Below are 14,616 nucleotides of genomic sequence, written 5' to 3' on the forward strand. Positions count from 1 at the left end.
AATATAATAAACATACACTACACGTACAAAGGTATGTGGACACCTGCTCGTTGGACATCTCATTCCAAAATCATTGGTATTAATATTGAGTTGGGGCCCCCTTTGCTGTTATATTTGGTCGGGCACTGCTGGTCGGGCACTGCTGTTGAGCAATTAGGCCTGGCTCGCAATCAGCGTTCCAATTCATCCCGAAGGTGTTCGATGTGGTTGAGGTCAGGGCTCAGTGTAGGCCAGTAAAGTTCTTCCACACCAATCTCGACAAACCATTTCTGTATGGGCTTTGTGCACAGGGGCATTGTCATGCTGAATCAGAAAAGGGCCTTCCCCAAACTGTTGTCACAAAGTCGGACGCACAGAATCATCTAGAATGCTGTAGTGTTAAGATTTCCCTTCACTGGAACTAAGGGGCCTAGCCCAAACTATGAAAAACAGCCCCAGACCATTATTCCTCCTCCGCCAAACTTTACGCTTGGTATTGTGCATGGTGACCTTAGGCTTGTGTGTGTGGCTGCTCGGCCAAGTGAACCCATTTCATGAAGCTCCAGACGAACAGTTATTGTGCTGACATTGCTTCCAGAGGCAGTTTGGAACTCGGTAGTGAGTGTTGCAACTGAGGACAGACAATTTTTACACGCTACGCGTTTCATCACTCAGTGGTCTCCTTCTGTGAGCTTGTGTGGCCTACCACTTTGTGGTTGAGCAGTTGTTGCTCCTAGAAGTTTCAGCTCTAGCAGGGCAGATATTTGACGAACTGACTTGTTGGAAAGGTGGCATCCTATGACGGTGCCACATTGAAAGTCACTGAGCTCTTCAATATGGGTAGTTTTACTGCCAATGTTTGTCTATGGAGATTGTATGGCTGTGTGCTCGATTGTATACACCTGTCAGCAACGGATGTGGCTAATATGAAGGGGTGTGCACCACAGGAGGCTGTTGAGGGGAAGACAGCTCATAATAATGGCCGTAACGGAGGGACAGGATAGGGACTCTTTACTGAGCTCACAAACATAATGTTTAAGTTCAGAGTTCTCCTGCTTCAGGCTGCTCAGAGATCCTCTTATTCAGTTCAGAATTCTTAACTCCAATTTTCCTCTTTTCACAGATGCTCTCCATCTCCTCCTCAGTCTGTCTCAAAACGTTGTATCATCAGAGACTACATATCAGAACCCGCTTCATCAGTAGTAGCATAGATTCGATGGATAGACGAGGATAAAATAGCTATTATTGTTGGAACTTTAAAGGCAATAAAAAAAAACATTTCAGTGTCGTAAAAATGATCATGCGACTGAACCAATTCCGACACTTCCGGTTTCTGTCAACATCATTTACGCTAATTTCAGTAAATCCAAAAGTGTCAACGATAGATTGGTGAGTTGCTTGAACAAAGTAATCCACTTCAACAAGGAATGAAATCTCACAACTGCTAGAGACAAGCAACAAATGAGCAACAATTGCACTCAATGGACGTATTGCCACGATGTGAGAAACAAATGCAAAGTGTCGCCTAATTTGCATCGCAACAATGCTAGTTTGCAACCACCATAGCTAGCTAACGTTAAATAGTAACAGTTAGGTTGTTACAGTCAGTAGCTTGTTATTGTAAGCGTTGTTAGATTTGACAGTAAGCAATGTTTGACATGGAATGTATGTTGCTCTTGGTTGGATAGCAACATAGCTAGTCATACAATATTTGAGTACCAGTTTACTAGTTAGCTAACTAGCTAGTAAAGAGCTAGCTACCAGTTTAGCTAATTTCACCAGTGCGTTGCTAGCGAAAGGTTAGCTAGCTAGTTGTCAACAGGAAATACAACACTTCACACATTTAGCGAAATACTTTAAGTGGTAATCTAGCTAGTCTGTTAACGTTGGTTTTGGTCAGATTAGAATGGAGAACCAACTTTGACCGTCCATTTTGTTTGTTGTCATTATCTAACGTAAGCTACTTAGCTCATTAACACGAGTTGCAAACTTGAGTTAAAGTGACTCTTAAGCCTAAATTCAAAATGTGGCTCCAGCAAAGACTAAAGGGCCTACCAGGTGTGCTGTCAAGCAGCTGGGCTAGAAGAATGCTCATTGGACTGCTGGTTTTCCTAATCTTCTACTGGTATCTTAGCTCAGAGGGCGCTTTGAGGTTGTTTAGTGGCTCAGGCCAATCTGGGGGGCCTGCCGGACAATGCCTCCAGACTGAGATCCACAGGTGGAAGTCACTGGTGGACCGGGGGGAGGGAATCTACAGCACTCCCCAGGAGAAAGCGGTCACACCTTTTGTCTCAGGTAACGGCCATTTCCTGGTGGACATTGACTCCAACAGACTGTGGGTGGCCTCGTCCTCCCAGCCCGGCTCGGCCCCTGTCCACCAGACTGAGTATTCGCCCATAGTGGGTGTCCACCTACCTGGGAAGCGGGCCGAGGCGAGTGCAACCATGCTCTGGTTCCGCAAAGGGGCTGTCCTGTCCGTCCACTGTGTCCTCCCGGGGGACAGCTCCGGGTCAGCCCGTGACTGCCTCACCGTCCGAGAGGAGTTCATTGCCCACCGCAGCCGGCCCAACGTCTACCTCCAGAGGATCCACGTCAACAACCCCTCGGAGCGGGCCGCCACCCTGGAGGTTTCCACTGAACCGTCCTTGTTCGGGAGCAAGTTCTCAGCCAGCGTGGAGAAGGTGGAGGACAAAGAGGTGGTGCTGTCGTCGGGCCGCGTGGTTCTGCCGGAGAAGAACCAGATATTGCTGGTGGTGGTGGCCACCAAGAAGCTGGGCAGCCGCATCCAGGTGGCGGCCAAGTCGGAGTACGCAGAAAGTGTGCTGTCGGTGGTGTGGACGTCGGAGCCCATTGAGTCGACCAAGTTGCAGGAGACCTTCACTAGGCTTAGAGAGGGGGCCAAGAAAGAGCTGGGCGAGCTGCTGAGGGCTAACATAGAAGATCTGGTCCAGGACCACCAACAGGCCTGGATGGACCTCTTCATCTCTGGTAAGTAAAAGTCAACGCTGAGATGCCATGTCTTTTCTCTTTACAGTGCAAATACTGTGGTATTTAGTATGTGAGTTTTCTCGTAGACTGTACAGGACAAAACAATTTATGAATGGGTAGTTCCTTTTGATTTCAATCACTTTTTGACTGCACACCTTTTGATTTGAATACAAATTTTGTTAAGCAGGCTTTTATATAAAAATTGACTTTTTAATTCTTTAACGTCAATTATCAAAAAATGCGTAAACGTCATTTTCAAGTATGTTGTTTTTTAGACCCTATTTACACCATCTAAGTGTTTGTGTTGTGCCCACCATCGGTTGAGACTAAGCTTACCCGGCTGCGTCTCGTAATATACAGCAGCATCGTACAGTGAAATATCAGAAGCAATTCACTTTCATTGGAAGGAAAGCGAGAGAAGCGGACTGGGCGGGGGGAACCGTTGAGCAATGTGAGCATGGGCGAGGGAGCTGAGTAGGGTGGGACTAAAGTTGGCAATAGATTAACTTTATGCAAATTCTCTACGATATTGTGGCGCAAGTGACCAGTCGAAGCTCATCATGGCTTCCAGACCCTACTGGATTGGCTGACAATGGCTATTGATACCTAGCACTACCAAGCGTGTTTGCTAGCACCCACATGAGGGTGAAGCTAACGTGGCTAAGCGAGTATCGCTTGTATAGTTCAAACTAGGGTTGCAAAGGGTCTGAAACTTTCTGGTAAATTTCCAGCATCCCGGAGTTACCTCTTCACTGTTGACGTTGAGACTGGTGTTTTGCAGGTACTATTTAAGCAGCCAGTTGAAGACTTGTGAGGTGTCTGTTTCTCAAACTAGACAATCTAATGTTCTTGTCCTCTTGCTCAGTTGTGCACTGGGGCCTCCCACTTTTTCTGGTTAAAGCCAGTTTGCGTTCTGTGAAGGGGGGAGTAGTACATAGCGTTGTACGAGATCTTCAGTTTCTTGGCAATTTCTCACATGGAATAGCCTTAATTTCTCAGAACAAGAATAGACTGACGAATTTCAGAAAAAAAGTTATTTGTTTCTGGCCATTTTGAGCCTGTAATCAATCGAACCCACAAATGCTGATGCTCCAGATACTCAACTAGTCAAAAAAAATGCCAGTTTTACTGCTTCTTTAATCAGGACAACAGTTTTCAGCTGGGTTTTCTAATGCTCAATTAGCCTTTTAAAATGATCAACTTGGATTAGCTAGCACAACGTGCCATTGGAACACAGGAGTGATGGTTGCTGATAATGGGCCTCTGTACACTCTGTACATCTATATTTCAATAAAAATCTGCCGTTTCCAGTGATTTCCAACATTTGTATTTATTTTATTTAACCTATTTAACTAGGCAAGTTAGTTAATCCTTATTTACAATGATGGCTTACCGGGGTACAGTTGCCTTGTTCAAGGGCAGAATGACAGATTTTTACCTTGACAGCTTGGGGATTCGATCCAGCAACCTTTCGGTTACTGGCCCAACACTCTAACCACTAGGCTACCTGTTAAACTGTATTTTTGATCAATTTGATGTTATTTTAATGGACAAAAAAACAAGGCCATTTCAAAGTGACCCCAAACGTTTGAATGACAGTGTACATTTAAAAAAGTGTTTTTAGATAATTTACGTTAATGTTATTTAAACTTATTATTTAACTTTTTTTCCAAAAAATGATAAAATACTTTGGCTTATATGAAACTCAACCTTTTATATTTTCCAGTAATGAAGACATGGATGCTTTATGGTAGGGTGGGGTATGCAAAATGGGTCAACTTTGAGCACCTCTATCCTAAATGTTGTGGCATTCAGGTCCCAAAAATTACTCTGACCACTTCTAACATGGGAAACTATGTATAGGATTTTTTGTTCAAATCAAAAGGGGTGCGGTCAAAAAGAGATTGAAATCAAATGTAACGACCCAGATGATATTAACACAATCCAGTATTTACAAAAATACAAGCATTCTATCTGATCATGATGAATGACTAACTAATGAATTATGTAGTTCTAGATCAAATGACTATGTAGCCATTTTCTGTTTCCAAATCTACTGTGCGTGTCTCCTGCAGGGGTGGAGATGCGTAAGATCACTGACGCGCATACGCCATCCAGCGCCACGGTCAACACCACACTCTACTACGTCCTCTCGGCCTCGCCGGCACCCCTGCTAGACCGCCGCCTGGGCCCTGAAGAACGCGCCCGCCTGGAATCCAGCCTCAACTACGCCGACCACTGCTTTAGTGGGCATGCCACCATGCATGCCGATAACCTGTGGCCGGAGCGGGTCAGCAGTGTGGCCCAAGTCCTGCAGCTGGTCACCCTGTGGACCCTCACCCTGCAGAAGAGGGGTTGCAAGGTGCTTGTGGCGGCAGGTGCCCATGGCGTCATGCAGGGTGCCGTACTCAGCTTCGGAGGCCTCTCCTTCAACGAAAACCACCTGCAGTTCCAGGCGGACCCGGACGTGCTGCACAACAGCTATGCGCTGCGAGGCATCCACTACAACCAGGACCTGATCAACCTGGCTGTGCTTCTGGACGCCGAGGGTAAGCCCTTCCTGCACGTGTCGGTCAAACCCTTCCTGCATGTGTCGGTCAAGCCCCAGGAGAAACCCGTAGCGCTGTACGCCTGCGAGGCGGGCTGCCTCAACGAGCCGGTGGAGCTGACGTCGTCAATGGTAGAGTCCAAGGGCCACGTGTTCCCGGTGATGGTGACGCAGCCCATCACACCACTGCTCTACATATCCACGGACCTGCGCCACCTGCAGGACCTGCGGCACACACTGCACCTCAAAGCCATCCTGGCACACGAGGAGCACATGGCCAAGCAGGACCCGGGCCTGCCCTTCCTCTTTTGGTTCGGCGTGGCTTCTCTCATCACCCTCTTCCACCTCTTCCTCTTCAAACTCATCTACAATGAGTACTGCGGCCCCAGCGCCAAGCCCCTCTTCAGGAGCAAGGTATAATAACACAAACACAACAAACTGCTTTGAACTGATGAACAAAAAAACTGTCCAAATTGTGCTCTTCTCGCTTAGTTTTTTGTGTGTGGTGGAGAATTCCCTTTCACTTTCATTCCTCTTCGGGTGTCTTTCTCTGTCTCAGCAGGGACATAGTTTGGATGTGTGCTTGTTTTTTGGAGTGGATTTGCATAATTGCTGTGCTCAGCCTCGCCCTTTTTTTCTGCTGTCTTCCGTACAAACAATTTATTTGGTGATTTCTCATTTTGTGTGAAATGAATCAGTTTGTGAAGACATTTGACGACAAATGCTCTAATCGGAAAGTAAGGCACAATTTATTTTGCAATACATAGCCTATTAGGAATACATTCTAACATTCAAATTTTATTTGAAAACTTCTGTCATTGAACGCACCAGTGTTAGTCCTCATTTAAAGTGGTGGACCATCCCAGTTCTGTTTCTCAACATTTCACTACATGCAGTAATGCAAGTTGTTTTAATCCATCGATTTCCAAACCCTTACATATATTTCCAAATGTAGCCTATAGCATTTCCCGTCTGTGTGAAAGCAAACAAATATTTTTTTCCCCCAACCATAAGCCTCTAGTGTAGCTAATGTATGTTGTTTAAGATGAGTTCACCCTCTTTTTAATCCCTATACGGGTGCCTTGAAGTCTCTTCTCAATCAACAATGGTGTAAATGTGGGTTTCCAATCTTTTCAGTTCTGTTCGCTTCTATTGTAGCCTAGTTACTACCACCTCAATTTGATACACAGCATACTAATTTCGAGAGGTTTAAAGTACACTGAACAAAAATATGAACATGTTTCATGAGCTAAAATTTAAGGTCCCAGAAATGTTCAATACTCACAAAAAGCTAATTTTTCTCAGTGTTGTGCACAAATTTGTTTACGGCCCTGTTAGTGAGCATTTATTCTTTGCCAAGATAATCTATCCACCTGACAGGTGTGGCATATCAAGAAGCTGATTAAACAGCATGATCATTACGTAGGTGCACCTTGTGCTGGGGACAATAAAATGTGCCGTTTTGTTAAACAACACAATGCCACAGACCTCGAGTTTTGAGGGAGCATGCAACTGGCATGCGGACTGCAGGAATGTCCAACAGAGCTGTTGCCAGAGAATTGAATGTTAATTTCTCTACCATAAGGGTCGTTTTAGAGAATTTGTCAGTACGTCCAACCGGTCTCACAACCGCAGACCACGTGTAACCACGCCAGCCCAAGACCTCCACGTCCGGTTTCTTCACCTGTGGGATCGTCTGGGGGGGTGCTGAGTAGTATTTCTACATGTAATAAAGCCCTTTTGTGGGGAAAAACTCATTCTGATTGGCTATGCCTGGCTCCCCCAGTGGTTGGGCATGGCTCCCCAGTGGGTGGGCCCTATGCTCTCCCAGGCCCACCCATGGCTGTGCACTTGCCCAGTCATGTGAAATCCAAAGATTAGGGCCTAATTAATTTATATCAATTGACTGATTTCCTTATATGAACTGTAACTCAGGAAAATCTTTCAAATTGTTGTATTTTGCATTCATATTTTTGTTCAGTATAGGCTAGGCTAAGGAACTGTCTGTGCTATGTCTCAAAATTAGAAAGAGACACCAAAACTGGAACACAAACGGGTCCAACGTGGTGGTACGAACTAGTCCGGGAATTATCCGAAAGCTTCTTGATGCCTGTCTCCAATCATGTACAAATACCCATCTATCTACAGCATTGGTTGCAAAATTAGATGTCTCTGTTTTATAATAATGGGCATTACAAAGGAGGAACATTTCTACTGTAAGTGGTTGTCTTTGATTAGTTTTGACTGCCAGTAAATCCCTTCCACCATGTTACATTGTTTTGATTGGGCTGTTTTTTTTGGATGGTGGTTTTGGATGGTGGTTTCTGACTAAATTAAGAAATTAAATTGACAGAAGGACTTGGTTCTCGCTGATATTCAGAGAGCTTGCTGTTTCTCATACACATGTGTGGATAGGTATTTGGCCTATCCCCAACCGATTCCTAGCCGCTAGCTCCTATGCTCTTGTGGTCTTGACGACGGCCAATGCAATGTTGGAGTAGCTTAACATTGTTTTCTAATGTGCCAGGTGGAATTGCTGCCATATTTCTTACACCTTTTCAATCCTCTCAGATCTCCACATTTGCTCAGGGGGTAGAAGCCCTGGTTTAAATTAGCTCTATTGTCGATTTGGGATTGGGGCGTCAGCCAGTAGGAGCTTGCTTCAGTAAACAGCCTTGCATTTCCTGTTTCCTCTTCCTGTTTGTAACCCTCCCCTTTAACCTCACCAGGTGACGAAGCCAAGTGAGGAAATGGAAGCTTAGGAAGCAGCCATGACATCACAGGTGCAGAGTAGCAGCCAGCGATGGCAGCATGAGACAAATTACATTTCCATAAAGTGTGTTACTGTTCATGTCATTGTTTGTCAATGATTTGTATTGAGATGGTCAACAATGTTTATTTGACTTTTGACATGTTGGAGCTGAATTCAGAGAAACATGTTGAAGCTGAATTCAGAGAATGAAGCTCACCTCACCTGATGACCTCTTTCATTGGCAAGGCTAACAAAAGTCTGTCACTGTTTACAATGCTTCCATTTATTTTGGCTGGAAGACCCCCTCGGTTTGAACCAAGAATAGGGATTCTATTTATATGGTTCTAGACATAGCTTTGTTTTGTTTCTACCATATGGAATTCTGAAAAATGTCAGTTATCCCTTCACCTTTTTTCAAGATGGTGGAAACCTAACCCAAGCTACACACATATATATTTTACCCTGCGAACATAACCAAGTGGGAAGGTGGTATTTACCGCATACGACTGGGGAAAATCCACTTGAATGCCCCTCCAACTGGTAATTACTATCATCCCTGAGCTCCTACTTCTCCCACATGCTGACCTCTGACGTCACCTACTAAGGAAATGACCTCGATAACAGAATTTTCGTCAATTTAATCCAACAAAACATTATTTATAAAAAGCAATCTATTAATATTGTTTTTGAACACCGTAATTTGATAAACTAAAAGTACAGCTATTAACGCTGTGGTTGACTCAGCTTGTTGGCCATTAGCCAATCTGCGTTTGTCAACGAGTTCAATGCATGTGAACACATCCAACTGGTATTTACGACTTCACAAGTGGTTATTATTGCAGCTTTACGAAATCATCTCCATTAAAAATGGATTGAGATGTAAACATTGACATTTAAATGAGCCATGGTTCTTTTAGTTGGTTTACTTAAATGGGTTTTGTAGCCTGTATGTTTCCAGTTTCCACTGCCACTTCACACTGTTCACTCTGACACATTAAACCAATAGAATTACATTTGGACATGTAGTAGATTTGTCTACTTCATATAGGCTACTCTTAACATTTAAATGTGTGGTTGCAGCACATTATGTTAATTGATCCACCATGATTTAGTGAAATAATGCACATTAACTTAATGTTGTTTAAATACTCCACAATTACTAGATAAGCTGAATTTCTACAACTCTGATTTATTGTGAAGTGTGACTTAATTGTTTTCTTCAGTTTTTGTGTGTTTTTTTGCATTTATTGTTCATCTTTGTTTATATAGCATTTTTAAGGGCTTTTTTCGCATCAGTTATTTTGTTTGTAACTAACTACTGAGTGTGCCTTAACAAGTTTAATTTATTCTGATTACACCTAGAATTTGGTTGGATTGTATTTGAATATTGTATGATAATGTGATTTGGGGGAAAATATGTTGTAAGTTGATTTCAACTTGGATAAAGAATAAATGTATACAAAGAATTTGAATTAAGATGTAAATATGGTAAACAATTTCTGACAGTATACATTAACTTGTTTGTGAATTGAAAGTGAAATCTGTATTTCTAATCAAAGTTATTAGGTTCTATGCACGTGTGAAGGGGTTTTAATTATGGTTTTAATTAAATTGGTTTAATTACCAAAGGATGGTATATAGCTCTTAAACTACATGTTGTTTTCCACAAAATTGAATGTCCTTTGCGTTCTCTCACCCCACCAAAAATAAAATGATATCAAAGATGGTCAAAACCCACAAGGCTTAATTAGTAATGCAACATGGGGTTTAAATGCATGACAATATGTATTTCTCTGATTTTCCTTTTATTATGGAGCAGACACTGAATTAGGCAAATCAATAACTGCATTCTAGTTATAATTTCCCTTGGTCCCTTGTTCCATTATTCGGCATACTGTAATTTCCCCTTATTTCCCTTTTTATATAAGTATTCAAGAATAGATAAGCAAATATTCAAGGGTGGATGCAGCTGTCATTGAGACCCATATACAGCAAAAGCAATTACACACTATTCATTGAAGATGCAATATGCAGAAATCGCTTCTCCATTTCCTGGTTGCTGAAATTCTACTGGTTTTCCTAATTTCAGTGTGTGTGACAAAACAATCAAGTATAGTGTAGAGAATCATTGTACCATTTACACCGCTATTTCCCATAACCCAAAAGGTTTTTTCAGCTGTTTGAAGCTGGAGCACAAAACCGAAAGTAGAAGATGCAAAAACTAAACTTACGCACAGGAAGGATAGAAATATTGCACATAGAACATGTCTACTTCTTACAGTTGCTTTCATTGTGAATGACAGATGTATAACTCACATTTCTATGTGAATTTGGTTGGGTTTCCCAAAAAGTTACATATTGCAGATTTACTTCCTCACTTCATGGAAACACAAATGTTCAACTAATTTAGGAGATTTTCCGATAAAGGAAAACACAAATCATTAAATAAGCAAGAAACTCAATAGCAGTCCATAGATTTGCGTGCAGGTAAGATTATGCCCAGCAGTAGCCAACTTGTTACCTCAATGTATGTTGGAACGAAATATATTGTGTAATAACACGGGATATTTTAACTATCTTAATTTGATGGGAAATTGTTGATTAGCCCGTTTTGTAGATTATCGTCAAAAATGTCAATATGAACATGTATTTCAAAGAGAAGCAAGATAAATTGAGTCAGAATTTAATGTATTACTTTTTTCTGTTGAAAAGCCTTGGGTGAAATGAGGTGAGACTTTATTGGCATGTAATTCCTCCCTTTGCAGAAATTAAACCACACAATTATCCAACATACGTCACTAGTTGCATCCTATTTATAAGCCTCTGATATCAGGAACAAACAATATTGCGGGGCCAAATGAGACATGTTTGTAATAATTGTTCACATAATGTCTGCCTTCTATTCTCTTTAAATTGCATCATAAAAATGTAGGACTACATCATAACTTTGATATCCGCATTTTACTTTCGGGACGACGAGTCCAAGTCATCTTTGGAGTAACGTTACATGAAAAAGGAATGCCTCGCATCCCTGACTCTGTCCTCGGCTTCTCTGAAAATAATATTTACCAAAATTCAGAACAGCAGACATAAAAGGAGAGTCGCACCAACGACGCAAGAGGAAGCCGACAGCGAATGCGAATATTTGCAGGCAATTGTGAGTATTGTTTTGTTCAATGTTAATAGCCTACAAACCTACAAAACCTTGGTTTACTTGTAAGCCTAGCTAAAAGGCTTTTTTTTTTTGTAAAAACCATGATAAATATCAAAATTATATCCAATAAACAAATGCATTTCGTTTAACTTTTTTCCCACACTAGGTTTAAGCAGAACAATAAAACAAACGTATACCAATGTATTCACACAGTGTTTATCCTCGAAAACAACAGATAAGCAAGCCTATCTAGTTCACTTCCCTGGTTAGTCAGCCATGTTTGGTGTTGTCCATGGCGAGCCTGTCCTCATGTTAAGGGTACTTTTATATACTTGCTTATTTTAATGTGCTTTTCTTGTGTTTGTAAAGTGACTTTGGGTGTTATGAAAAGTGCTTAAACATAAACATGTATATCCCACTTGTATCTATTAAGGTTGTAAAATTATAATTGCATTATTTAATAATCATATTTCATATTTACAATAAGTCTATTGCATTTTTTAAAATTATGTAATCATAAATCCTTATCTAGGTATATATTTTTTTCATATATTTTTTTGTTGTTGCAGGTGCTCCCTCTCCGTGTCTTGGCAGTAACTGCACTGTTCGTCGCATATTAACTGCTTGTCTGTCTGCTCTAGTTTCTGGCTCTGCTTGGCTCAGTCTCCGTTGACCTCAGCTCTAACTTGGACCTGCTGCGCGCCACAAAGGCGACTTTCGACGAGCTGACTTCACGTAGGACCACGGCTATTCTCCAACTCATAGGTGAACTCCAAAACACAAGAAGTCTATGCAGGAGTAAGGAGACAAGCCAAGACCACTGACCGACATTTTACCTGTGATTATGAGGTGAGGATAACAACAATAATGAGCTGAGGACAACAACAACAAGCCTGTGTTCTCCAAAAAGAAAGGAGGACCAAGGCACTCTTCATATAATTAATTAAAATGCCTATATTTGTATGGCATGTTCAATAGAAACAAAGTTTTAAAAATACGATGTGTTTTGGCTGCATGGCCTTCGCCATGCAATTAATACAATGTCCTCTTTTGAACAGCTTTTCCAATTAGCCCTAATTAGAAGAGGGAGTGGTTACAAAATTGATTGGACACACCTAGTAAGCAATACTATACACATTAAAAAGTGAAATACTGTAGCTATGTTATCATAAAAATACAACTCCAAGCTAGAAGTATCAGAACACTTAGAAAGGTAGTTCTAACCTTAAATATGACTGGGAGAAGTGTTGAGAATAAGAAAGCAATATATTCAATAGTACACTAGAACACAGCAAAACATGAACAACAACAGTCTAAACATAGCTGAGGGCAATTGAGCAAAATGTCCACTAGATGACAGCAAATGGACCTATCATGAACCTACAGGAAGGGTGAGAAATCCATATCTGTTTTTCAACCAGGGTATTTAGTGGCCTGGATTTCTCACCCTTCCTGTAGGTTCGTGATAGGTCAATTTGCTGTCATCAGCTCCCCATAATGTGTATAATATTGCTTACTAGGTGTGTCCAATCAATTTTGTAACCACGCCCTCTTCTAATTAGGGCTAATTGGAAAAGTTGTTCATAAGAGGACATTGTATTATTTCTTTGTACTCCCTGACGAAGGCCATGCACCCGAAATATGTCGGATTTTTAAAACTTTGTTTCTATTGAACATGCCCTACAAATAAAGGCATTTTAATTAATTATATGAAGTGTCTTGTTCCTCCTTTCTTTTTGATGACCAATTTACCCTTTTTACCAAAGAGCACCTTCTGTCTACCAAAATGTACTATTGTGTACCTTAGTAGCGCTTCCCTTCCTCCTCTTTCTACTAGTTAAGCCTGTGTTCTCCTTGACGATTGTCAGACTCCAGGACATTAGTCAGGTCAAGAAGTTTTCAGACTGGAAAGATGTCCTCTCACTGAGACTGATAGTCACATTCCTGGAACTCAATCACCAGTTCAGTGAACTCTCTTCCATTGGAACCCAAGCTGACTTTCACGAGAAGTGGATCCACACACTGAGCCGCTTAGCCTTTGCCCAGCTCTCGTCAGAAACACTGCATGACTGTTGGATGGAAAACATTCACCTAAAGCTCAACCTGACCAACAGCCTCAAAGTCAATGCATGCGTCTTCGTCTCTGCCCCTTGGCAGATTTCAGCATCTGACATGGTGGTCAAAGTGGGCGTCCTCACAGGCTCTCAGACTGGCTTCCAGGCCCTGAGGGACACCCATGTGGGTCTTCTGGCCGGGGTGGTGCCAGCAGATCACTCTGCCTGCCTGATCTAACCACTGGTGCTGATGTCCTTCAAGCAGATGACGGCGTGGACCCAGAATTTTGCACGTAGCCTGCGAGAGAGGACCGAGGACCTGAAGCGCCAGAGACAACTGACCGAGGACCTCCTGCACCAGATGGTGGCCAAGCAGCTGTGGCAGCAGAAGCACGTGGAGGCAGAGAGCTACGAGAAGGTGTGTGTGATTGATCTGAGGAGATGTGGGGCTTCAGTTCAATCATGTCGCTCAATTCCATTTTGTGCTGTTCCATCAAGTGAATTCCTGTGTGTTTATTACCCAATTGTCATACTTGAGTAAAAGTAAAGATGGCTGCATAGAAAATGACTCAAGTGAAAGTCACCCAGTAATAACTACTTGAGTAGAAGTCTGAAAGTATTTGGTTCTGAATATACTGAATTAGCTAAAGTAAATGTAATTAATCAAATATACTTAAGTACCAAAGTAGCAATGATTTAAAATTCCTTATATTAGATAGTACCGCTTTATTTATTTACGGGGGCACAATACAACACTCAGACATAATTAACAAATAAAGTATGTTTGTTTAGTGAGTTCGCCAGATCAAAGGCAGTAGGGATGACTGGGGATGTTCTCTTGATAAGTGAGTGAAATTGACTATTTCCTGCCCTGATAAGCATTCAAAATGTAATGAGTACTTTTGGGTGTCAGGGAAAATGTATGGAGTAAAAAGTACATTATTTTATTTAGGAATGGGTTGTCAAAAATAGTAATAGTACTACTTAAGTAGTACTTTAAAGTATTTTTACTTGAGTACTTTACACCACTGCTATCAAGAACCCATGCTTTCTTAGAGGGTATGGCACCTTCTACCAACAACTTTCAATTTAAAGAAACTCCTTGATATTTCTATAACCAACTTAAATAGCATCAAGATGA

At 41.8% G+C, this 14,616-nt stretch overlaps 1 protein-coding gene across 1 annotated transcript; it reads left to right on the forward strand.

The window, feature by feature from the left end:
• Positions 1-1,264: 1,264 nt before the first annotated feature.
• LOC139416461 (uncharacterized protein KIAA2013 homolog) lies at positions 1,265-10,004 on the forward strand. The gene is made up of 3 exons (XM_071165081.1): positions 1,265-2,967; positions 5,043-5,929; positions 8,245-10,004. The coding sequence occupies exons 1-3, from the start codon at positions 2,004-2,006 to the stop codon at positions 8,275-8,277; spliced, it is 1,884 nt and encodes a 627-aa protein (XP_071021182.1). The 5' UTR covers positions 1,265-2,003; the 3' UTR covers positions 8,278-10,004.
• The last annotated feature ends 4,612 nt before the right edge of the window (positions 10,005-14,616 follow it).

This window comes from Oncorhynchus clarkii, chromosome 9, assembly GCF_045791955.1.
Source record: "Oncorhynchus clarkii lewisi isolate Uvic-CL-2024 chromosome 9, UVic_Ocla_1.0, whole genome shotgun sequence".
Classification (NCBI taxonomy): Eukaryota; Metazoa; Chordata; class Actinopteri; order Salmoniformes; family Salmonidae; genus Oncorhynchus; species Oncorhynchus clarkii.

Coding starts and splice junctions, on each gene's coding strand:
- LOC139416461 (XM_071165081.1), top strand. CDS start 2,004: ATGTGGCTCCAGCAAAGACTAAAGGGCCTACCAGGTGTGCTGTCAAGC. Junction 2,968..5,042: donor GATGGACCTCTTCATCTCTG/GTAAGTAAAAGT, acceptor TGTCTCCTGCAG/GGGTGGAGATGCGTAAGATC. Junction 5,930..8,244: donor AGCCCCTCTTCAGGAGCAAG/GTATAATAACAC, acceptor TAACCTCACCAG/GTGACGAAGCCAAGTGAGGA.